The sequence below is a fragment of the Numida meleagris genome, chromosome 4 (assembly GCF_002078875.1).
Source record: "Numida meleagris isolate 19003 breed g44 Domestic line chromosome 4, NumMel1.0, whole genome shotgun sequence".
Classification (NCBI taxonomy): Eukaryota; Metazoa; Chordata; class Aves; order Galliformes; family Numididae; genus Numida; species Numida meleagris.
Genome location: NC_034412.1, coordinates 59,656,306 through 59,680,600, shown reverse-complemented (window position 1 = coordinate 59,680,600; position 24,295 = coordinate 59,656,306). Strand labels below are relative to the sequence as shown.

Below are 24,295 nucleotides of genomic sequence, written 5' to 3'. Positions count from 1 at the left end.
GGATGGCCCATCTCTGGATGCATTCAAGACCAAGTTGGATGAGGCCCTGGAGAGCCTCACCTAGTCAGTGGGAACCCTGTCCACAGTAAGGAGGTTGGCACTGGATAGTCTTTGAGGCCATGAAGTCATGAAGTCTATGATTCGTTCTATGATTATAATGTTATATATATATATATATATATGCAGATTCTGATTACATTAGCATATAGCTTGTTTTAACTTGAAACAACTTTTTGGCAAGTATGCATCTTGAGACAAAATAATAAAACAGAGTGTAGTAATTTTTGCTTACGTGGGATTGAAAATTATTTTACTGATCTGTGTTAAAAAAAATACTCCAAGCACTTGTTTACTTCATAATCTCTAAAAGGACAATACCTATAATTAGAAAAATATGGCTGCCTTTGTTAAAATTCTGTAAAGTCAAAGAATGCTTCCAAAACTTTAGAGATTAAACAGACTAAGATTTTTCAGCTTGAGAAAAGAGCCGTCAAATAAAAGGGAAAGGTTATAATAGTGTTCTATAAAATCAGGGATGGCTCAGAATAATGAACAAAGTAACTATTCACTGTCATACAAAGATGAAGAGGAATCAAGCGAAATTTAAAAAGTTGCTAAAAGAAAAACATAAGCATGTTTCACATAATATGTAATTAAAACAATGGAACTCATTACCACAGAACGCTGCAAATGACAAATATAAAAATGAAAAAATAAGCTGGATAAATTCAGATCTGCTGCCAAGACTAGAAAATGATCTTCTTTTATTAACTTATCCTCAAGCACTGCATGATCATCCTATCAGATAATTAGATCCTTGAATTCTCTGTTTTCTACTGGAATAATTTAATCACTGTGCTTGCTTTCAAAATTGGCAAACTGCTGTATTACATTTTAAACTAACTATAAAGCAAAGGTAAAATTGTGTTTTTCTCACACACAAGTCCATATCTGAGTTCAGCATAAAAAACAACTAGAACTCTGAATCACTAGTCTTGATTTAGTCAAGTATAGAGCTACATAGTTATGTTTCTAATTTCCACCATGAGAAGAAACAACTGTATTCAGGCAAAAGCTTAATTGGACTGAGAAAGGCTGTAGTGAGAAAATTAGGCTGCCATTACAGAAGTGAATGAACTACTCCGGAAATGACTTTTTCTAAATGTAAACTGTTCGTTTTACTGTAAATGAGAAATAGCTCATATAAGTTACTGAGTACAATTCCATCTCAGTGGATTAATGTAAATCTTTCAAAGAATATCAGATTTTAACTAACAACCCCTTCAGTCTTTAAATCTTTTATTTATGGTACCATATTTAAGCACAAGCGTTTGCTTCTAAAAAGAAAGATAAGAAAAGGAAAGCTATGTTTCTCAGATCTTTTTTCTGCATGAGATAAAGATCAAATAGGAGATCAAGTTAGTAACAGGAAGCAAATGGTAGGAATGCACCAAATCTACCTGAATTGCAGCCAGATTCTTTTGTTCCTGTGATGGAGCTTCATGGACAAAACGCAACCAGTTAGAATGGCGTGGATTGCTTGCATCCAGGATATAAAGGACCTCACCTTTACTGCCACGAACCTGAAACATTTCAAAATAAGGAAAATTAAAACTTAGCATCTAGCATATCTACCAAACACACAAACATATAAAACATTAAGGCATGCTGGTATTCAGCAAACAAATCTCACATACAATGGGTATTACTCTTTATGCTTCTTTATCACCAAATACAATTATTCTTCATACAAGAGATTCTGAATGCCTTCTTTGTTTCAGTTTTTAATGCTAAGACTGGCTCTCAGGAATCCCACACCCTGAGGTAAAAGAGAGAGTTTGGGGAAAGGAAGACTGTCCATTGGCTGAGGAGGATCTGGTCAGAGAGCATCTAAGCAAAATCAGTCGACGCAAACCCATAGGCCTCGATGGAATGCACCCACATGTGCTGAGGGAGCTGGTAGAGGTAATTGCTGAACCACTCTCTATCATCTTTGAAAGGTCTTGGCAAACAGGAGAGGTGCCTGAAGACTGGAGGATAGCCAATGTCACCCCAGTCTTCAAAAAGGGCAGAAAGAAGGATCTGGGAAACTACAGGCCAGTTACCCACACCTCCATCCCTGGAAAGGTGATGGAACAACTTTTTCTGGATGCCACCTCCAAGCAATTGAAAGAAGAGAAGGTGATCAGGAGGAGTCAACGTGGATTCACCAAGGGGAAGTCATGCTTGACCAACGTGGTAGCCTTTGTGATGTCATCACTGGGCGGGTGGATGGGGGGAGAGCAGAGGATGTTGTGTACCTTGACCTCAGCAAGGCATTTGACACTGTCTCCCATGACACCCTTGTTATGAAACTTAGAAAGTGTGGGACAGATGACTGGACAGTGACGTAGACTGAGAAGTGGCTGACTGGCAGAGCTCAGAGGGTTGGTATCAGCAGCGCAGAGACTGGTTGGATTCCTGTAACTAGAGGTGTTCCCCAGGGGTTGGTGCCGGGTCCGGTCTTACTCAACATCTTTATCCCTTCATCCAAGTCATTGATGGAGTCCAGCCTCAGCAAGTTTGCTGATGATACAAAGCTGGGAGGAGTGGCTGACACACCAGAAGGTTGTGCTACCATTCGACAAGACCTGGACAGACTGGAGAGTTGGGCAGGGAGGAACCTGATGAGGTTTAACAAGAGCAAGTGTGAAGTCTTGCACCTGGGAAGGAATAATCACAAGGTTAGGGGATGACCTGCTGGAGATGAGCTCTGTGGAGAAGGACCTTGGGGTCCTGGTGGACCGCAGGTTGGCCATAAGCCAGTAGTGTGCCCTTGTGGCCAAGAAGGCCAATGGTATCCTGGAGTGCGTTAAAAAGAGGTGATCCTCCCCCTCTCCTCTGCCCTGGTGAGGCCACATCTGGAGTACCGTGTAAAGTTCTGGGCTCCTCAGTTCAAAAAGGAAAGGGATCTCCTAGAAGTCCAGCAGAGGGCCACAATGATGATAAAGGACCTGGAGCATCTCCCCTGTGAGGAAAGGCTGAGTAACCTGGGTCTGTTCTGTTAGGGGAAAAGACTGAGAGAGGATCTGATAAACGTTTATAAATATCTAAAGGGAGGTGGGAGGCAAATGGATGAGGCCAGGCTCTTCTCAGTGGTGCGTAGCAATAGGACAAGGAACAATGGCCTAAAACTTGAACATAGGAAGTTCTGTACTAACATATGGAATAACTTCTTCACAATAAGAAGAGAGATGGAGCACTGGAACATGTTGCCTAGAGAGGTTGTGTAGTCTCCTTCTATGGAGATATCCAAGACCTGTCCGGATGCCTACCTGCGTGACCTATTGTACAGCACCCTCTTTAGCAGGGGGGTTGAACTCAATGACCTATTGAGGTCCTTCCCAACCCCTGTAATTCTGTGAAATTCCAAATCCAGTAAATACCATTTCAGTATTGTTAACACTACTGCTAACATAATTGTACCACATTAATACTAAATGTCCTAGAAACCCATAAAGTACTTTTTTCAAAACTGTATTTTTCATTTCCCTCCTAAGTCTTCTAAGTGTCTTTTCAGTTTTGTTTTTTTTTCCTTTCACACGTTGTAAGAACTATCTTCAGAACAATACAAACACAATTATCTGTTCCATAAACCCTATTTTATGGCTCACTTGAACATCTTTCATATATACCTATGCAAGGGAAATATAAATACGTAGCCCCAATGATTATCAGTCAGTCTTTATTTACTTAGTCAGAGAAGAGAGGGCTCCAAGAACACCTTGTAGCAGCCCTCGGGTACCTAAAGGGTGCCAACAGGAAAGCTGGAGAGAAACTCTTTTTGAAGAGTGTAGTAATAGGACAAGGGTTAACAGCTTTACACTAAAAGATGGTTGGCTTAGATTAGATATTAGAAATAAATGCTTTACAATGAGGCCCAAAGAATATGTGGATGTCTGGAGGTGTTCAAGGCCTGGCTGACTGGGGCCCTCGGTAGCCCAATCTAATGGGTGGAAATCCTGCCCATGGCATGGGGATTGCAAAAAGATGATCTTTAAGGTTCCTTCTAAACCAAAGCATTCTACGATTCTGTGCTGGCCTGATATAATAATTTCAGTAACAACAAAATAACATTCTACAAAAATGAAGGGGCATAAATTATTTAGCATGGTAAACAAACATGCTCAGATTTTATTCACTAAGTGAAGAAGCAACTTTAAAAAGCTGTGCTGGAGAACTGAAGGCACTTAAGCACAACAGCTTTAACTGATGAATGAGTCATTGCACTGTTCCCACTCCAAAACATCAGCAGTAGAACCAGCTACTTCGAATAATATTTGCTAATAGTTGTAACTCCAGATCAAACAAAATATCTGATATTTCTGTTAGCCAATGTTTTAAAGAAAGAATTACTTATGACACAAAATCTCCACATCAGGAGCTTTTGGGTAACATTGCAGATCTGCAGAATTCCTATGACTGTGACAAAATTGTAGCTTACATTGTCAAAATCAGAATAATGGAAATAGAAATCTGACTTTTATCAAGTGATTCTTTGCCCTTAAAACACAAAGAAATACTGCTGAAATAATATAGCTGCCATTCTGGCATATTAAAAATGGCTTGCTTATTTTCTTTTAAATAGTGTATCACTTAAATCTCTCTGAAACAGAAGACAGAAAGCCATGAAAAAAAGGTCACAGAACTACAAAAATTCCACATGATTTATTTATATGAGGAACATATTTTCATCTATCAACAACAAGTTTCCAGAGTAAGTATTTCCTAAGAGCTAGGGATTTCAGATACGCAAGATCAAGATTAGATTGTCATCATGGCTTTGTATTTAAATTGTTCACATTCTTGCTGTATTTGTTTTTTACAGATGCAATATGTCTTCAGTATGGCTGCTTAAGTTACCTACACTTTTAAGATATCATTAGAACAAAAAACTCTATTTCATTATCATAATAGCTGATGACAGCATGTTGTTCTCAGATTAATACAAAAACCTTACTGTAGCTCTGCAAAAAATGTAAGTCTTTGAACATATTACTGTTGTTCTAAAGGAACACATTGTATCTTAAGAAGCACATACCATAAAAAGGTGCCAATATTTTAAATTTTAGAAGTTGTTTAACTTTCAAACACACAGATTAACCAAAGCCAAAAGTGTCAAATCTACATACTTAAACACACCTGGAAACAGTATTGTCTAACACTAAGTGCTGGAACACCTTCTCTAGAGAGGCTCCAGGGTCTTCATTCTTGGAAATACTCAAGAGTTGTCTAGACAACAGTCCTAGGAAACTGGCTGTAAGCAGATCTGCCAGAAAAAGGGAGTTGGACCAGATAACCCCCAGAAGTCCTTTCCAAGCTTAGCTATTCTGCAATTTGCTGACTATTTGACTAGGAAATAATATCTGCTCCTTGCTGGAACTGTTGGTTTCACCAATAACTTGGGCAGAATGACTACAAACCATAAAAACAAGTCCCAGCTTCACACAAAAATACATGTAAATGGCACTTTTACCTTCTGAAATGTACCCTTCCTCACAGAAGTATTGCATCAATTACATTGTAATAATCACTCAGTTCAAAATACCCACAGAGCAGAACCTCACTTTGCCTGAGTAATAATAGTTAACAGTGAAGATGAACATCTGTGAGCAATTTAAGTCAAGCTAATGGCTCTGTGATTTAGCTACAGCTACTAAAGACTGCGTTAGAGAGGTGCACCATGCAGGTCCTATAAAGGTTTCCATCAGGTCTTGACTTGGGATTAGAAAAAGAATCGAGATCCTATTAGAAAAAAAATACACGTTGCACTACTAGCTTTTCATCCATTCTTCTTCATTTGTTTGATCCTTAAACTATGTAGCAATGATTTGTATTCACAGAAGCAATATGTGGTCATCTCAGTTGTTCTTTCCTAGTCTCTGCCAATCCATGAAGTGATGTCAAATACAAAGCAAAGACTTAACACAAAAAGAAACTATTGATAAACAAATACAATAAACTCTTCAAAAATATGTTATACTTTCTACAGTTTTTTTTCCACCTCATACGGAAATAATACTGCATTAAATACACAGATTTGAGGAAGGAAAAAAATAGAGAAACACAGTCAAAACATCATACTTAACATGGACTAGATTGGTGATATTTACCATTCCTTTCCTAGCCAGTTAGATGGATGAGTGAGTTTTTTAAATGTGTAAATGATCTTTGAACATCATAGCAGGGAATCTCAAACTTTATCTATTTATTTTTAAAAAAACAACAAACAAACAGACTAGCTCCTGCTTCGCAAGTATATTCCTCAAACTAAAAGCCAGTACAAGCTAATCATGGTGGTTAAACAAAATAAACAATTAGACTCTATATTAAATTCGGTTGACAGTAAGTGCACTTAAATATCATCCATACTGAACTATTAATTAATTGTAATGATGTTTGGAGTATGTCCCAAAAGACGCACGCTCCAATAATAGCCTACTTGAATCCTCAGTCAGCCTTTTGCTTTGTGACACAACCACCAAACAAGAAAACCAGACTAGTGAAATAGACAAACAAATAAATATAAAATGCTTCCACCTGGCTCATACTCGTTCATACTTAGAAGGATATAGGATCAAAGATGGCTGTCACTAAGACAGATGTTGCTCTACCAAACCACACAATTCTGCTAGCCACAGTGACTGGAAATTTCCTCCTGCATTCCCCATCAGCAACACTGGAAAGCATGTATGGTATAGCTTCAATATATCTCCACAATCCTGGCAGTTGCACCAGCTACAACAGCAAGAGAAGAAAATAGGAAGACGGTGTCAAGCTGCTTCTGCGCTCTTCAAGGAACTTAAAGATACTGCAGTTTCTCTCTCTATCCCCACAGAACAAAGACTCAGCAATTAATTTTCCAGAACACAATAAGCAAACCCTCCATAATAAATAACCTAAGGTTTCTTGGCCTTGTATATATCAGTTAACCCTATTTTACAAGGAACCAGACACACAACCTTACCACTTACTGCATATGAGACCTGAAGAACTAAACAGAATTCATTCTGCCACAGAATTCCAGTCTGTTCCCAATATGCTCCTTTCCCATCACTGAACCACTCTAAGAATCTTCAGGGCTACTTGTCTACCACAACTATTTCTCGTAGGAAATTATTGGAAAACAAAGGATACCTTACCGGGGGAGGAAGTGAAAAACACTTCTGTATATCACAAACTAATGCAGAAAATGCTTTAAGGAGGCTTTTCTTAAATAATCTGCAAGCAAATAGCTGCACTTTCCCCATAAATCTGAATGCTTATGGTGCTTTTTCTTGGTAGCTATCAAGCATTTAGAAAAGGGACAGAAAATTTTTACAAGATTGAGGTTCCCTGAAAATTTTCTTAAGTAGGATCAATTTTATAATGCTTGTGAACATATTCCTATTTTAAAATTGTGATATTTGAACCTGCCACCTGTCTACATTAGACAGCTTCTAAATAATAGAGAATTTAGTCATCTTCATAGACCAGCAAAAACCTAAAAGGATATGATATGCCTATGGTCCTAGAATAGAACTGAAAAGCCTAGGCACAAATACATGATGGCACACTAAGTTCTTTCGTTCATTTGTTTCTTAGTTGTTGTCTTGTTTTTGTACAGAAACAGGACCTTATCCTCCCTTCCTCTAAATGAAGGGGTAAATCCAGAAAAGTTGAGGTTGCCTGCTGTAGTTCAGTAGACCACCTTGTTCTAGGATCCACTTAGTTCTGAGGCCCTTTTGACAACTGTGGCCAAGATGTTCCTGCAACCAATGGAGATAAGTTGGAGTTTCCATTTACTACCAGGCAGTAATGTTAACAGACATGCAGACATCTTTCATATCACAGGCCAAATAATTAAGCAGCAGTTCACTTCAAATTTAAGAATAGACAAACTGGCATGAATCTAGAACAAGGTTTGAATTTCATGTCTTGTAATTCACGGCAAGATATCTATTTTACTACAACATCCTTAATATTTGGTCACCCACTACTGTTCAGCATCTAAACTGCATTCATGTTACTGAAGCACCCAACAAAACACCTAAAATTGATGTATTTAAGAATCATCCTCTTGACAATTAACACATAAGGTATCAATTTAGTAAAATATTTTTACAGTAAGATGAAATATCTGACATTCACGGCCACTATACAGGTGGTTTTACCTCAAGATCAACCAGGATATCACCGGCCTATGCTGCAATAACAAATATTGTATCACTATATAAGTATTAGGGGAAACAAAAATTGTATAAGCTACCACATGAAACCCTACAGACATCTCAGTAATGCCTAAGATGCTTGTAATGCCCATACATACCATCACTACTCCATCTGCCAGCCTTTTATGCTGCATTGAAATGATCTACAGACTTTCAAAATCCATTCAAGGTGTTACGTATGCTACTTTAAAATGTCCATGAGTGCAAATGCACCGTAGTATGCACATCTGGCAAGAAAAGAAGAAAAAAATCTTCAGTGAAAATTAGCAGATGGTTGTCCCTGCTGAAGGCAGTTAACATGTCACCTGCTTTCTGGGAAACCATTTTCTAAATGTTTATAAATTTAAAAAAATATATGTTCACTCAAGTTCTGTTTTCTTGTTTTTGTGTTTTTTTTTTTAATTAGCTGAAAGCATGATTTTTATTGTAAATGGTATAAAACAGCTAGACGCAATGCTTCTGCATCCTGAGTTTCAGAGTCACAGAATAGAAACTCACATTTTAATGTCACTGTGGAAAGTATTAAAGTAATACTTGGAAAAGAAACCTAACACAGCAACTGCTGGTTTGCTTACTGATGAAGAAATATTGGCTCATAGGTGATACACATTTTCCTCCAACCAAAACACAGCAACATTTTTTCATATTAATGAATCTCCTGCTGGTTCATGACATTATTTGACTTTGTCAAAGACAGAATGGTTCACAAGGTTTCATTCTTAGACTTTCACAAGAGCCGTTGAGCTTCATGTTTACTGGAAAGACATCCAAGTCTCCTGAAGCAATTTTTGTCTGATATTCTATTACGAATACAAGTCTGAATGCCAGCACCTCAAACTATCAAAATGGGCTTTCTAAGAGGTTGAAGACATCACCTAATTGAAGCAGTGATCCTAACATTCAGACACGTTCAGAGGTAGCTTCTCCTCATCACAAAAATTAAAGATCATTAAGGTCCTACTTTGACCATTAAGGTCCTGCAATGGGCTTGTTCCGAAAGTCACTGAAGAGACCGTAAGGTCACACACTTAACAAGAATAAAGATGACTAAATTAAGGTTTAAAATAGGTGATTTATGAAGTGTAGCTACATAAACAAACTAGTGAAAACCTTAATGACTATTTTTAGATACCCATCTATCCCAATTGGTATTAATTCAATAATACTGAGAATCTATGACAGAAAACTGCAACTGGGAGAGGGGGAATACCCCTGGAAATCCTAACATCAATGTCCCACTTTTGTTTGGCAGAAGTTATTTTAAATCAACTCACTTTCAAGATCCCAAAAAACAGTACTAAAAGCAAACAACTTTAACTGGGAAGCTAGTGTTCACACAGAAAAAAATCAAGACCGTATTGCTAGGAACTAGCTTTCCAATACAGTATTAACCAGTATTAACAATACTGTATTAATACAGTATTAATCTTGAGAGTAAAGTCAGAAATCTTCAAATTAAGATTTACTTTGTCATGAAATTTAGAACATAATTCAACTTAATGCCCTATATGTGAAAGCTTTCCCACACCAGAACCACACTCTACTACCAAGATATGGAAGAAAAAAAACAATGCCATTTGTTTAAACACTTGACTTCTTACACCTCAAGCAGCAAATATTAAAGTTCCGACCTAAAGCTTGTTGCAGTTAATTGCAGGTTTTATGCTGCCTTCATAGTACTCTGGTGGATTTTGTTGTTTGTTTTTTAAACTGAAAAGAACTGTCGCTGCAGAAGTATCTGAAGTAGCAAAAACGCACCTTCATTTCACTTTTTAATATAAATAAATATGAGCATTAGCTTCCATAGAAAGACTCTTTGCTAGCATGTTTCTGCTCTTGGATTTAATGTAACGATGAAGAAAACAATCTTGGCAGATACACATAAATCAAACCTGAGATATGTATCACTCAGTGTTACACAATGTATTAAGTGCCACCCCTATCCTGAACATTCCTCCTCAGTAAGTCAGGGCGTCTGAAGAAGGACTAAGTCTTTACAGTCTTTCAAGATTTCACACTTGCCAAAACAAAAATATATGCTTGCCACAATCCAGCAGTACTGAAAAAAATACCACTTTCTCAGTTAGGAACAGTAAACAAAATAAACTGAATAGATATCCTCCCTTTCCATCCTGAATGGAACAATAAATATTAAAAAGGACATTTGACCCTCCAGAGGTAAAAACTTCCATGAAATTTAATACCTAAAGATTATTCTGTTCTTGCCCCAGAGCACTTTCTCTTCAAGGAAATACACATAATTTAAAATTGCTCTGTCAGTTACACTAATATAGACCAATAAAGCAGTACTTAATCAAAGCTAGTGGGATGCTAAGAATAGGAACAAAACTCACAAATCACCACTAGTAACTAGCTGCACTTCCAACTAGTACAATGTGCATTTCAGTCAGATAGAGTGGCACAGGGGGTGAAGCATAGTTGGAAGGTGGCTTATCAACAGAAAGAAAGAAAAGGCATAGTCATCCAGACATTTTCTTGTCTTTTTTATTATTTCTAACTAAACGGTTACTACAGCGTCAATTGGTTTTTTGCTTGTCCATCAACTTGTAAATAAAATATTTCGGCAAGTAACTATTTACAAAGGTAACGGCAACACTACGGATGACCCCTCCAACCTCAAGCCAGTCTTCTGGAGCCTGCTGAATGAACAACTTACAGGTAGACAAGTAGCACTCCACTACATTTTATTTAAACATAGATTTTTGTGTTCTTAGAACTGTATTTACAATCATTTGACCCAATAAATTCCTTTAGGTTCCATGTTTTCCCAAAGACAAACATAACACACACAATTCCGTCCCAGCGTGATGTCTTAGAGATGCCAACTCACAGTGCTGGTCTTGGAGAAAGAGGAATAGCTTGCTCAAGACAGGTCACATCAGAGACCACTATTCCATACCACTAGAAACGCATGAAGTAAACTTCCTTACTGAAAACCATTCCACAAAGTTGAAGTTAAGAACTCAAAAATCACATACCAAGAAAAAAATGCTCCTTCATTTTTTTACTTGACCTTTGAAAAGCTTCTATTATTTAGCTTTCTTTCTTAAGGTGCCCTCTCTGAAAGCGTATTTTTTTTTTTTTTAATACAGTTGGACTGTGAGTTCAGGTCTTAAGGTTCCTTCATCCAATAGTCATCAACTTAATTATTTTTAATATATTTGGTACAGCTGACTACACACAAACTTGGCTGGTTGCTATGACTGCCTCCCACAGTCTCTGGAATAACCATTTACTTGGACTGCTTTACTTTTTACTTTCTGCATTCCTGGTCTCAATTTTCAACTTAAGACTACTCCCAGCATGATTCAAATTATAATACAAAGTTCGTGTTCAGATCAACTTCAGTAAACATGAACAACTTAGGCTCAAACATTCAGGAAGTCATAAAATTTGGTATGCAGGAATCTTTTCAAGGCTCTCAGAACTAGGTTACAACAAGATATTATGAAAAGGTTTTAGAACAGCTCATAAAAATCTCATTTTCTGGTTTGCTGTCGATGGGGTCATATTAGTGTCATCAATAAATACATGTATTTCCCTTTTATTTTCTGACTTACAGAAACAGATAAATCTCATTTAATCATCAGCAATGAGACATCTGGAAACTCATATGGCTTTCCAACCAACTTAAAGACCTATAGGAGCTAGAAAGCTCCTATAATCCACCTACCATCCCTTCTAAAAACCTTGTTCTAGCTCAAATATTTTATTAATTTAAAATAAACTGCAGAAACGTTATGAAAAGACAAGTAAGCCAGGGCCTATTAACACATATTGTATTCAGCAAATATCTGTAACAAAAGCACATTATATTGTTGTTGTTTTTTCAGCTGAGAACAAACAAGATGAGAACAGATGCTCTTAATACATAACCAAAGGAATCAGGGGAAGGAATGAAGGAATTGTCTACACCTCTGTGGGAACAGATATTTTGGGTAAATCCCCAAAGTAAGAAAAAAAAAAAAAAGACTTATTTGAGGAGAAAGAAATAAACAAAGGTACAGGAATTCACAGATTTCACTCAATACTCAGCTAGGAATATCTTGCCATTCCATCCCTGAATTTAAGCTGAGTCTGGATTTAACAAGATGAGTGTTTAGCTTTTAGTATTCTTTTACACTGTGTTGAATCTATTTATAGCTCCGTTAAGACTATAACAACACTATGCTCTCTTTATAAGGAACTCAGTGACGTTAATGCCAGAAGTGTTGGGTGTTGGGTTTTTTTGTTTGTTTGTTTGTTTTAAATAAGTTGAGTTTGTTGTATTGTTTGTTGTATTGGGGTTGTTTTTTTTTGCAATAAATGCATGGATAATCCTCTAAGGCAGACGTCAAGCCTAAGTTTTTGCACATTGCCATACAACATCAAAAAAAATCCTCCCACCCCAACCACTGAAAACAAAGAAGCTTCGAGAAGCTTGAAAATGTGTATGTTTCCCAGTATAAATGAGGACTAAATGTGCTTTCAGCTGAAACTGTTCATCGGGAGAGAAAAAGAAATGGAGGGGGAGGGATGATGGAATTATGCTCAAAGAACTACAGCAGAAAAGAAAGACTACAAGGATGGAACAGAAGCACAAAAGCAGGTGTTTAGAACAAGTTTAGAAGAGCCCTGAAAACCCCTGCACCTTCATTTGCACCAGGTTTTTATTTTGCTAAGGATCTCATACCTACACAAAGAATTACAAACCCTGGTAAATACAAAAACTTTTACCATACTATTTATCATACAATTATTATAGAATTACCAAATGCTAGAGCAAGCATCACAGCAGACAATGTTTTACATGAGCTGAAACCTGTTGGTAAGCATAAGTCAGTATCTTGTAACTCACAATCACCTTCCCATACTTAAATGACTTTAATCATTTTTATTTATTTTCACATTTTTCAACAATTTTTTCACAGTGCTTTTATGCTTTTATATTTTTCACATTTCACTGATAAGAAATTATAATTTGCTTTTTCTTTATCCTTTAAAAGAAGTAACTTCTCTATCTCAAAAAAATGTACTTTAACATCGTCAGTAAGTACAAAGACTAGTTATAGTATGTTTAAGCCTTAACTCAAAAAGTTATAGTTAAACTTAATTCTGGGAGCAGTTTTTGCTAGATGTGATGACGTCACTGTGGACTACTCACTTCCCACATGAGCCTGCAGTCTGTGTTTTCATCCAGTTCCTGAGGCATTCGCTTCTCCCCTGCAAAGGGGCCAAATTTTTCACCCTAAGAAATGATTATAAAAGAAAATGAATCAGTGGGGACACAAGAAAAAAAAAACTCAATTTTAGCTTCAAATGGAAAAGGGCAGTTTTCCTTTGGAAACCCACTATCTGACAAAAAGATGCACAACACTGAGTTCAACTTCAAGCTCATTCCCACTCTTTTCATGGCTTAGAGAATCTCTTAAAACCGTACCTTTCCTCTTCGCACTTATTTTCCAATTTAGCAAATAATGTTTTTCTAGATTTTAACTAAGGGTTATATTTACAAGTCATATTTCTTCTAGGATTCTTAGGAATCACCTTGCAATAGACACCCTACTAAATGTAAAGTATCTGGCATCTGGCAAGCACAAAGTTTACATTAGATTTATTTGCAGGATTATTTGCAACACTACTTTTTGAAGTGCCACAAATCAAATCACTAAATAGTTTTGAGGTTTTGAATATACAGGGGGATTTATTTTAAAAAGTAGGAGTATGCACGTGTCTCTGAATTAATTCAAGCCTTCAAAAACAGAATTAAAATGTTCTAACACCTGCTAGCCCTAACACATACTGTGAAAGCATCCATTTATATGTCCTTCCAAATGTCTTGGGGTTTGGTGTTCTCTTTTTTTTTTTTTCTTCTTTTCCTTTCCAGATGTTATGCCAGCAACAGGGTAAATTCTATAACCAGGGCTTATATAGGTCTAACTTTTTTTTCCACTTGTCCTTATTTGCAATGACAAACCATACAAACTGGAATGTAGAAAACTACTTTCCTTTAGGCAGTATTGAAATAGAAAGGCTCTAATATATTCTAAGGCATTGCAGGTTTTAACTATACAATAAGAAACAACTTTGTTTCATTTTTACAACATTTTGGCTAATAAAAGAATCGATCTTCTCTGAAAATATCTTCCCCCAGGCACATTCCACAGTCCCGGGAACAGTCTGCTACATGTTTTCCCTCTTCTTTCCTTGCCTATGTGTACAGTGTCAATGAAGAAGTGGCATGGAAATCTTACATGATGAATCCTCCTAGAAACAAACAACCAAATACTAAAAAAAAAAGTTACTTGAAATTAAACCTGAAGAGGTAACAAAGACAAACAAAATCGGCATTGCATAATAATGACACAGAATTGAGAAGCGATAGTTTAAAATGTGCTCAACAAAGATATCATTAGAAAGACCAGCAAAAAAAGGAGCTAAAAAGAGAAGAACGCCAGAGAACAATTGGAGCCTAACTCATGAATGGGGATGCAAGTATGTGCAGGGATAGCAAAAATTGGCACTGTGGGGCCTCACCTCCTTCACTTCCCTCTGTTTTCCATTTCAGCTAATCATGAGGTCACAGGTCCTCTCCTGCCAGCTTATGAATCCTAGGATTTAACACTCAAACTGATATTCCCTTCTTCTTTCATTCCATCCACAATGAAGGTTTCTCCTGAGTGCCGCCCCAGCAGCAAACTACTACCTAACAGGGGCCATGCAGATGTTACAAGGAGGACAATTTGCCATGTTGTTCACTTAGGTTAAGGAGGAAATTAAGATGATGGCAGAGTAATTCTGCTCTAGAGGTGCATGTCCTTTCTAGCCTCAGTAAAGATAAGGTAAGCCCCTTCTGGAGAAGGTATCTCATGCCAAGCTGAACTTGCTTTTCCCATTCCCTTACAAATCATCAAGTAGTTTTAGTGCAGAAAGGAAAATAGCTCACTACAACTGCTGAGCTCTGAGGGAGCACATAATTGTATCTGCAGAATCTTCGGTTACTTACAGCAATTATCAAGATGAAAAGAAGCCTGTTTGACGATAATCTAGATTAGTTCTGTTCTACAGAAAGAAAAAGATAAATTCTCCATAAATTTAATGCAGAAATAACTTAAGGACATAAAAAATAAGGAACCTTCAACAGCTAGTCTCCCACACTCACTTCAGCAGCAGAATAACACTTCAGTGGGCAGAAAAAGATGAATTAATTCCTTAACTACTTTGGAGGTTTCCACAATCCCTCACCTCAGTAATACTTTCATCCTCACAACCCAAATGATGCCTAGCTACCAGATAAAGCACCTACAGGATTAATTTTACCCATCACTGAACCCTACATTGCCTCTGGGGTGAAACACAGCAACAGCTTAGTAGCGCATACCGACTCAAAACAAGAAACACCATATGTTATTCCTACCTCAACTACTCCAAGCTAATAAACCTCTACTGCAATATGTTTAAGCCCTCCTGGAAGCTCAAAACAATAGAGAAAGCAAAAGTCAAGATGCCCATCTCTAATGTAAAGAGAATGTAACATGAACTGGAGGTGATTCAAACTTCTAAGCGCTTTTTATGGCTCCTCAAACTTGGACAGAAAGCAGAAATTACAGACGCAAAACTTGGTGTCTCGCAGCACAAGGGCCCATGGCGATAAGCATCATTATTAATTCAGCCTTAAAGATTATTTTTTCCAATATTTCCATTAGTCCTAGCTAGAGAGTACACTGTCATACCGAATATATAGATCAAAAACATAGCAAGACTTCCTCTTAGATCAGTAAAGCAGAGCCTTAAGCCAACTACAAAAATTACTGAAGGTATGAAAGTCACATCATTCAAAAAAGCTGCTTTTGAGAACGTGACTAATCTTGTCCCAATCTCAGCAGAACACTGAGAAACGCGGTAGCTCTCCCTCATGATTATACCAATGGTCTTATACCGGTGCTGTAGCCAAAGGCCAGATGCTGAAGAAAAAAAAAAATTACAAGCGAATTACAGCTTTTGTGGAGGTAATAAAGCAAACCAAAAAGATTCCACCTTTTACACCTACTGACATAAAAACTGAAAACATGGCATAATGCCTAAAGGCACAAAAGCAGATGGCAGGTAACAGCAGTTCAAAACATACCATTTCCAAAATTTTGCAAATACTATAATCTTCAGAGGCCTACTTCACAATTACTTAACATTTGGACAGTTGTTACTGCAATTTCTGATACAAGATCATCTGAAGTGTGCTTGACTTCCAATTACAGCTGTGCAATAACAATAGGAAATAGAAGGTGCGGCATTAGCTACTCAAGAACACAGATTTTATTTCACAATTAGTGTCATATTCAACAATTACTGCTAGTCTCAGAGTTCCAAGGAATTAATTAACAATTAATTTTTTGACAGCTGTTAACTACTCCATAGTATAGCCATGAAGTGTAGTACTGCTGCCTCACTCACTACTGGGCAGGAGGAAAGTTGAGAGCACTTCAGATATGATTTTTTTTTTTTTCCATGGGAAAAGAGTAACAAACAGCCTGGTAATATCCAGTGTATCATTTGTGTTGTTTACACATCTACTGTTCTCACACATTGTGCTTAGGTCTTTAACCATTTTTAGGAATGCTTGTTCTAAGCAACGCCCAGTTTCCATAGGGCAACTCAGGAGCTGATTCCTCATCATACCGAGGAGCAAAGTCAGGCACATACTTCTGACCTGGGCTTTGCACACCACATCTGCTGGTGCTAAAAGCACAGAGGATTCAGCCAAACAAAAACCAAGTCCATAACAGACATTTCACAACATGCTCCTAAAACTCTGACAGACCTTACTGTCAATGTCTCTGCCTTTTCCTTCTGCATTCCACACGTAGTACACGTCCCACTTGCAACTTTTGAGTTTTCCTAGGATGTCCTGTACAGGGAGCTCACACCAACACAGCTGCACAGGCAGAGATCTGACAGCACATACCTGATCAGTATAAAAACAATTCAAAACCGATATGGACCAGTTCTAGCAAGAAAGAGATCTATTTTTCCTAGCATGCAGACCTAAGGGTTCGATTTACAACAGTATGAAGCAAAAGGATTCAGACCTTCAGCTGATATTGACATGCAGATAACAATTTCGGTCAGTTTCACTCTCAAGTTGACTCTATTTCAGAGTCCAGGGATTCATGTGCGATAGCAGACTACAATTTTCCTTCATATGCGAATTCCCAAAGGTTTAATATGAGAGTTCAGACTCTCAGTGGAAAAAAAACATTAAGCCAACTGATAAAAACCTTGATCCCCTTCTACATCCTTCTATCCCTGAAGGAGGCCTTAGAGATGAGGCATGCCTACCTACAGTGTTTAAGCCTGGTGGACAACTACAAAATCTGGCAGTCCTGCCAACCAAGTCAGCACCAAAACCTGGACAAGGAAGTAAAGCAAAACATTTAAAGTAGAAGTGCTCAGTAATGCAGGATTCACAACTTCAGGTATGCCTCTAGCGGTTGAAACAAGTTGTTTAAACGCGCCAGCTGAGCAGTTTTAATAGAGACTTCAAACAAGAGGTTTTCCCTTCAGTCATTGAGCACCAAGGGACACAGCCTGTTTGGGACAGGAGGGATTTGCGGGTAGCTGCGGCTCAGGGGGATCACACCCTCCCCTGTCCCGGCGGCACGGTCCGGCAGTGAGGAATTAACCCTCCGCCTGCCGGGCTGCGGAAGCGGCAGGAGCCTGCGAACGACAGACGGGCACCTCCGCCCCCGAGAGGTCTAAACGAACCCAGAAGCACAAAATAAAGTCGGGACAAGCTGGGAAAGCGGCAACCCGCAGAGCACAGCCACCGCAGGTAGCCGGGCCGGCCGCCCCGCTCCCCGCGCCCGCCGACACACGCCGCCCGGCCGGCCCCGGGCAGAGGGAGCAAAGGGAGCCCGGCCGGGCGGAAGCGGGGCGAGCGCCGAGCAAACGGGGCTGAGCCGTCCCGCTCTGCCGGGATACGTGGCAGACTCCCCGCCGGGCCGGGCCGGGCCGCGCCGCTTCTCCCAGGCCGTCACCCACCTTCTTCACTCTGCGGGCCGTGTAGAGCCCCATCCCGTCCTGCACTTTGGACGATTTCAGGGCAAACCTGTCCGGTACGTACATGCCCAGCATTTTGCACCGGGCCGGGCCGCCGCCTGCTAGCGGGGAGGAGGATTCCCGGGGACTTCCATTGCACCGGGGGAGGGGGCAGGAAGAGGGGCTGGGTGCGGGGCTCGTCCTGCTCCCGAGGAGGAGGAGGGAGGAGCCTGCCCGCAGCGCTGGGCCCGCCGCGGCCGGGCAGAGGCGGCGGGGCGCCGGCAGGGGGCGCGCGCGCCCGGTGGGGCAGCGGCCGTTGAGAACCGCTGGGGAGTTTCGCGCCGTCGAGGGGCCGGCTTCGCTTCCAGAGCAGTTGGAGCCTCGTCGCCCGGCAGCGCTCTGAGATCAGCCTGCTGGGTCGGGTATTCTGAAGTACTCCCAGGAGTATTCTCACTGGGCCCAATACCCAAAGAGCTTCCGTGCTACGAAGTACTTTCCACATGCACTATATTTGCTTAACATCACTTGGGTTTACCCTCACTATCTCTCAGCATAGGAAATAAGACTTTGGAAATCACATAATCCTTCACTTAGATTGTTTTCAAAGAATACCAGAAATTTAGCAACCCTAAAGAAACCCAAAAGTAGCATTGTTTTTGTCAAAAAAGTAAAATCTTCACTATCCTGGTGACATATACCCAGCAGGGGTATTGTGTTCTGACCAACGCTACACACAATCTAGTTTGAACAGGGAATAAGTTGTTGCACTTCAGTTGTTTGCTATGATCTCACCATAGTGCTTCCTTTTCAGAAAACCGCAATGCTCAACACTGAATTTTTTCTAGAAAACTGATTAATTTCAGTTGAGATTTCTGTCCACATCATACACATTGCTGTGCTTATACAGTAAGTTGAAGTAGTGACTGCTGTAGTTGAAAAGAGATTTGTTTGCATCTGATTATGCAGATAGAAGCAAGTACAAAAGCATGTGTGGCAAGCACAGGGAAAACATTGAAAAAAAAAGTTACATTTATAAACAATTTAAATATGCTTTAACACTCAAAAGCAGACCCCTGGAGCATGGTGGTCTTCTACTTAATTTTCTTCCAGATACATTAACAAATGGATAGATAGTAGAAGTTCAGTATTTAAAGCTTCTAGTTCTCACAAAAATATAGGAAAAATCCTGCATTGGTATGAAAATGTCCAGAATTTTAATTACAGTATGACAGTCAACGTCATTATGGAAGTATGTGTATCCTTGTGGATCAATTGTGTTTCTGCAATAGCAGAAATTGCCAGTCATGGGCAGAGATCTAGGGAAAAGTGAAAGAAGGCAAAACTGGGCTAGCTGTATGAGACTCCCTTCGACTACTTTCTAGTGTCCTTATATGCACAATTAAGCCATTTTGTGCTTAAGATCTACAGAGTCATATAATAGATACATGACTTTTAAAAATATTATAACAAAGGTAATATGTATCCTCACCAACACACACACATATATATACACAGATATTTATATAGTGATGCATGATGTCATTCAATATATGCGCAACTACTCTTGTAAATAACCTGGGGCCCTCATTTTGATAATAAAAGGAAGGAAGATCCAAAAAACATAGTTGGAAGAATGACTTTGGGAATGAAAGAATAATTGGACACAGCTTTAAAACCTAGATTTGCTAAATTAAACAAATTAATGATTAATTAAAATTAAATTAACAGTTTTTAAAAGTATATATGTAAGAACTTTAATACCTCAAAAACAATTACATTGAACAGAGGAACCAAGTTGTCCAGGCCTACGTTTCAGTTTTAAGAATAATAGCAAAACTTAACTAATCTTTTAATTAAGATCCAATGCCAAAGCTTCCATATGCATAACTGAACTTAATATTTTTCTAGACTAGAATACTTTCTTGAATTGAGGTCAGTCTGTCTTAGTTCATATAAAATTAAAATATTAGCATAATTTTCTGACATTTTCCAAGGACTATGAATATTTTAAAAGTAATTTTCACTTTATGAAGTCCTCGGTATTTCTCAAAAAAAAACCAAAAACTTGGTGGTGCTCCATAATTCACCTTACAATAACTTTATAGAAATACTGCAACACAACTTGCTATGCACTTACATGTTTTGCTTTTAAGCTCCTGAAGTAGGCATGACTAGTTGTTTTCATTTATAAACTCCATCCATTATTTTTCTAACATGAAATGCAGCTAGTGGCACCTCCTTCAGTTTAAGAAAAATAGGAAAGAAGCTTTTACAGTGGGCAAAACAGATGCCAAAACAATCTCTCCTTTTGTATCAGTATGGGTGTTATCATGTGAATTGGATGTTCACAACTGCCCTGGCAACATTACAGATTTTTTTTCTGAGTTTAGCTAGTCATCCATATATATATAAGTTTAATGTGCTGTTGGTATTACCCTTTCTGGTTCATACAGAAGGACACTGCGAAGGATAAAAGTCAGCCTTGTTGAATGTAAAGGTGACACTGTTGTTCATGCAGAGATGTGTTACAGCTCTTCTATTTTGTCCCAAATGCAACTGCAAGGAGGGTAAGATCTCAAAACTCCTAATGACTCAGACAGAACAAAGATGAAAGGCTCATATCATGATGCATGTATGTTGATCATTAATCAATAGCAAGAGTGGAACATTATGTTTTTGAATTACTGTTTTGTATTTGGTGCATATGTAACATGAGTGCATATAGCCTGCTATTGTCCTCTGTCATGAAAATTTTTCAGCTGAGGATGCTGAATACACCAGAAAAAAGAATTTTCTTGCTGGCACAGCAAAGTCATCTCCAAAATGACCAACTGAACAAACAAAAGCACACTTCTACAAAAGCTACATGTACAGCAGGGTTTGCTGGCATAGCTGGCAGCAGTTTGAAGGCATGAGGAACTCATAACAGGTTACATAACTGACAGACTTAAATTCACTGTCACAGTCTCATGAACCATCACTCTGTAGTAGCCAGGCAGGGATGCCGCCGAGGCCTCCTCCATACATACAAGCAACGACCACATAAGAGAAAGCGCAGATAAAATGGATAGCCTTCTCAGTAAAGGCTTTAACAAACAAAGCGTGGAAAGCATTTGTATCAGCCCATTGTAAAGGCTATTTTCTGCAACTGAGAAATATGCCTTTGTGTCCACTTCCCAAAGCCTCTTACCAGCAGCCTATGCACTGTGATCTGCATTGATCTATTGATTTCTTCTCAGAAAGTCACTGCCAAATATTCGCTGCACTTGGCATTTCAGAAAGCGTTATCTGTTCTATACAGTTAAATCACCACACACAATGACTTGCTATCTTCAAGTTCTCCACTCCCTCAGAAACACCTGCCAAGGCAATTCTCTTTGCTTTGTATTCAGATAGTGCAAGTGCCAAGAAAAACTAAGAAAGGTGCAACTGGGGGGAGGGTGACAATCAGTCCAGGAATGTTTGCATTCACAGAAACAACTAACTCCATTGCCAAAAGCTATTCAGTGTGTCTAGGTGGCTTAACTGCACTGATGAGTGGCACTCATGTTCTAAAACAATGCCTGAGAAACTGGTTTGTGTGCACAATTCAAAGATCACATGCAGAAACCACAGTCACCCAGAGAAAACATAAGTGACTTGTATGAAAGTCCTTAGCCCAGATTAATGACAATACTGTTATTACTCAAGAAAGTTGATCTGCCACAGCTGGGCTAAACAGCAGTAAATGATGTTCCAAGAATAGGAAGAAAGCAGTTACGCTGTGTACTTAAGATGAAATTATTTGCTCATATAATTAAGAATAGGTGTATCAGTAGGATCCCATGAGATTTCAAATAACAGTTCTCTTTAGCCAGAGTCCTAGGTAAAGGACTATAGAGAGGTTAAGGAGTAGAGTGGAGCCTGAATATGAAACATGCTGGTTTTACCTAAAGTTGAGAACTGGAATTAATCCAGAGTATTGAAAAAAAAAATGCTGTTGAAATGGTAGTACAAAACTATACAGAAATAATTAAAAACACTACTTTCTTTCAGTGTGAAATCTTACAACAACTCGGGTGTAGGAAAGCTCAGTCAGTCCCTTCCTCTTCCCGAGGCATCACTGAGTTTATAAAGAAACGTAAATAAGTTTCATGGTTTTTGTTCCACTGCATGGAACATACTTGATTGCAGTGATAAGAGTACACTAGAATGTACACGAGCATAATTTTTATTTTAGATACATAAGCTACATTTAAATTAACCCAACTAGGAAGTTTAAAGACAGGGAAAAAAGTTAAAGAAGGGGTTATCAAACTTAGCACCACCCACTAAACAAGCTTTGAGCACAGAGGGTTTAGGGTTTGTTCCCTCCCCCACACACACATTTGCATCATACCAGGACAGGATTTGTGGAAAATACTTAGACATAAGTTCCATTATTCTTTCCCAGTTGCTATTATAATTTGCAGTGTTTCCACTTTATCTGGTTCATTACAGTTTTAATTAACTCATGTACAGTTACTTTATGTTTTGTTTCCTAGTATTCTTAGCATAACTTCATTTTTGTTTTACGTTTTTGACTAGCTATGAATACTTCAGTTGCTATTTACAAAATGTACTTGCAAAAAAATATGGAAAGAAATACAAAGGGACAGCTGTGTTCCATTTTTATTGGCCTAATACTTTTAAGAAGAATGGTTTGAAAGTTTTGGTGTTAATTTCAACTGAGTTAATCAAATGAATTGTTGGGAACCAAAAATATCTGAGGAATATATCTCAAAGTATAACAATTCACTCTGAAGTAATAAAATGAAATAAATCAAAACCACATTTTTAGTTTTAACCTGTACCACATAACACAGTGAATAACGAAGGACAAGAAATCTATTAAGTTATATTAAAGGCGTAATATTCAAACCTGACCTGTTATAACACAAATGCTAATTCTTTTAAGTTTTCTACGATTAACGTCATCTTTCAGTGTCTTACTTTTACATAAAGGTACCTATACTGTTTATATAATAGCTAAACAGATGTTCTCTTGTAGTCAAACTACTTCAAATTGACTAAACAGGGGATGCCCTTCATATATTTTGCATTCCTGCTGCTTTGCTTTTTACTTTCTGAATTGCTTGTGCGCACATCAAGGTTGATATGGTCAAGTGTTTTCTTTCTATGGCCTATCCTAGGGCATACCCATAGCCTATCCAATGCTGAGCAATTAAGAAAAAAAAAAAAAAAAACACCTTCCACCCCAACCCCAAAATGCAAATAGTGGGTGATAACTCATTGGGAATCTAGCACAGAGAGAAAAAAAAATATGTTTCTATGTTAGTCTGTAATTACTTGTTTAGAACTACATGAAGCATTAAGGAAGAACACTGGGGCATCCAACAACCTGCAGATTTGAAGTCAGATAGTGTCAGGAACTGCTTAGATAACTTCCTTCTAAAGGGCATGAGGTATTTTCAGGAGAAAGCTTTAACACGGTCATGGAAGCCAGTGTGTCCCAAATGGAATTTCATGGAAGAAATCCATGTGCTGTGACAAACAAAAGAATTGCAAGTTACTCGTCTGGAGTTCTACTACTTGTTGCAACATCACACCAGAAGCATATTAAGATGCTCTCTCCAACCAAGGAACAGTTAATTAAGGGTCAGACTTAATAAGTTAACATGTCATATTCTAAGAAGAAATACAAAGATTTACGGACAAAATGATCTTCACAAGATTCCTGAAGTATGCATGCCAGGCCCTGAAGCATGCCACAGCTTAGAGGAAAAGAATCTGTTCTCCAGAAGAAAGAATGGTTTTTAATTTGTACTCCTTTGTTTAGAATTACGGGTGTTCAACATTTCGGCTTGGCTGGGCCACATTGTGTGGAGATGTATTTTCTTGGATCGCATATAAAATAAATACTATAGTTAACGACTATAAGTAACAAAATTTTAAATGCTTTTTATTCAAACATAAAAATGAGGGCAACACAATCATAAAACTAGCAGGTTGGACACATATGGTTTAGATGG

The 24,295-nt window shown here is 38.4% G+C and overlaps 1 protein-coding gene across 16 annotated transcripts in view; it reads right to left on the bottom strand.

Annotated features, from left to right (window-relative positions):
* The window catches only part of PRDM5 (PR/SET domain 5), a 98,990-nt gene extending 75,106 nt beyond the window's left edge, over positions 1–23,884 (bottom strand). For 11 of the 16 annotated variants that reach the window (XR_002438152.1, XR_002438151.1, XR_002438154.1 and 8 more), the window contains exons 1-3: positions 18,288–23,884; positions 13,414–13,497; positions 1,461–1,583 (exon numbers count right to left, since the gene is read on the bottom strand). Coding sequence is in view for 11 of the 16 variants with exons in the window: in XM_021395261.1 (XP_021250936.1) it covers positions 1,461–1,583; positions 13,414–13,497; positions 18,288–18,380 (300 nt within the window). In the remaining 5 variants the exon portion in view is untranslated. The other 5 variants (XM_021395268.1, XM_021395267.1, XM_021395264.1 and 2 more) reach the window with 5 other exon arrangements.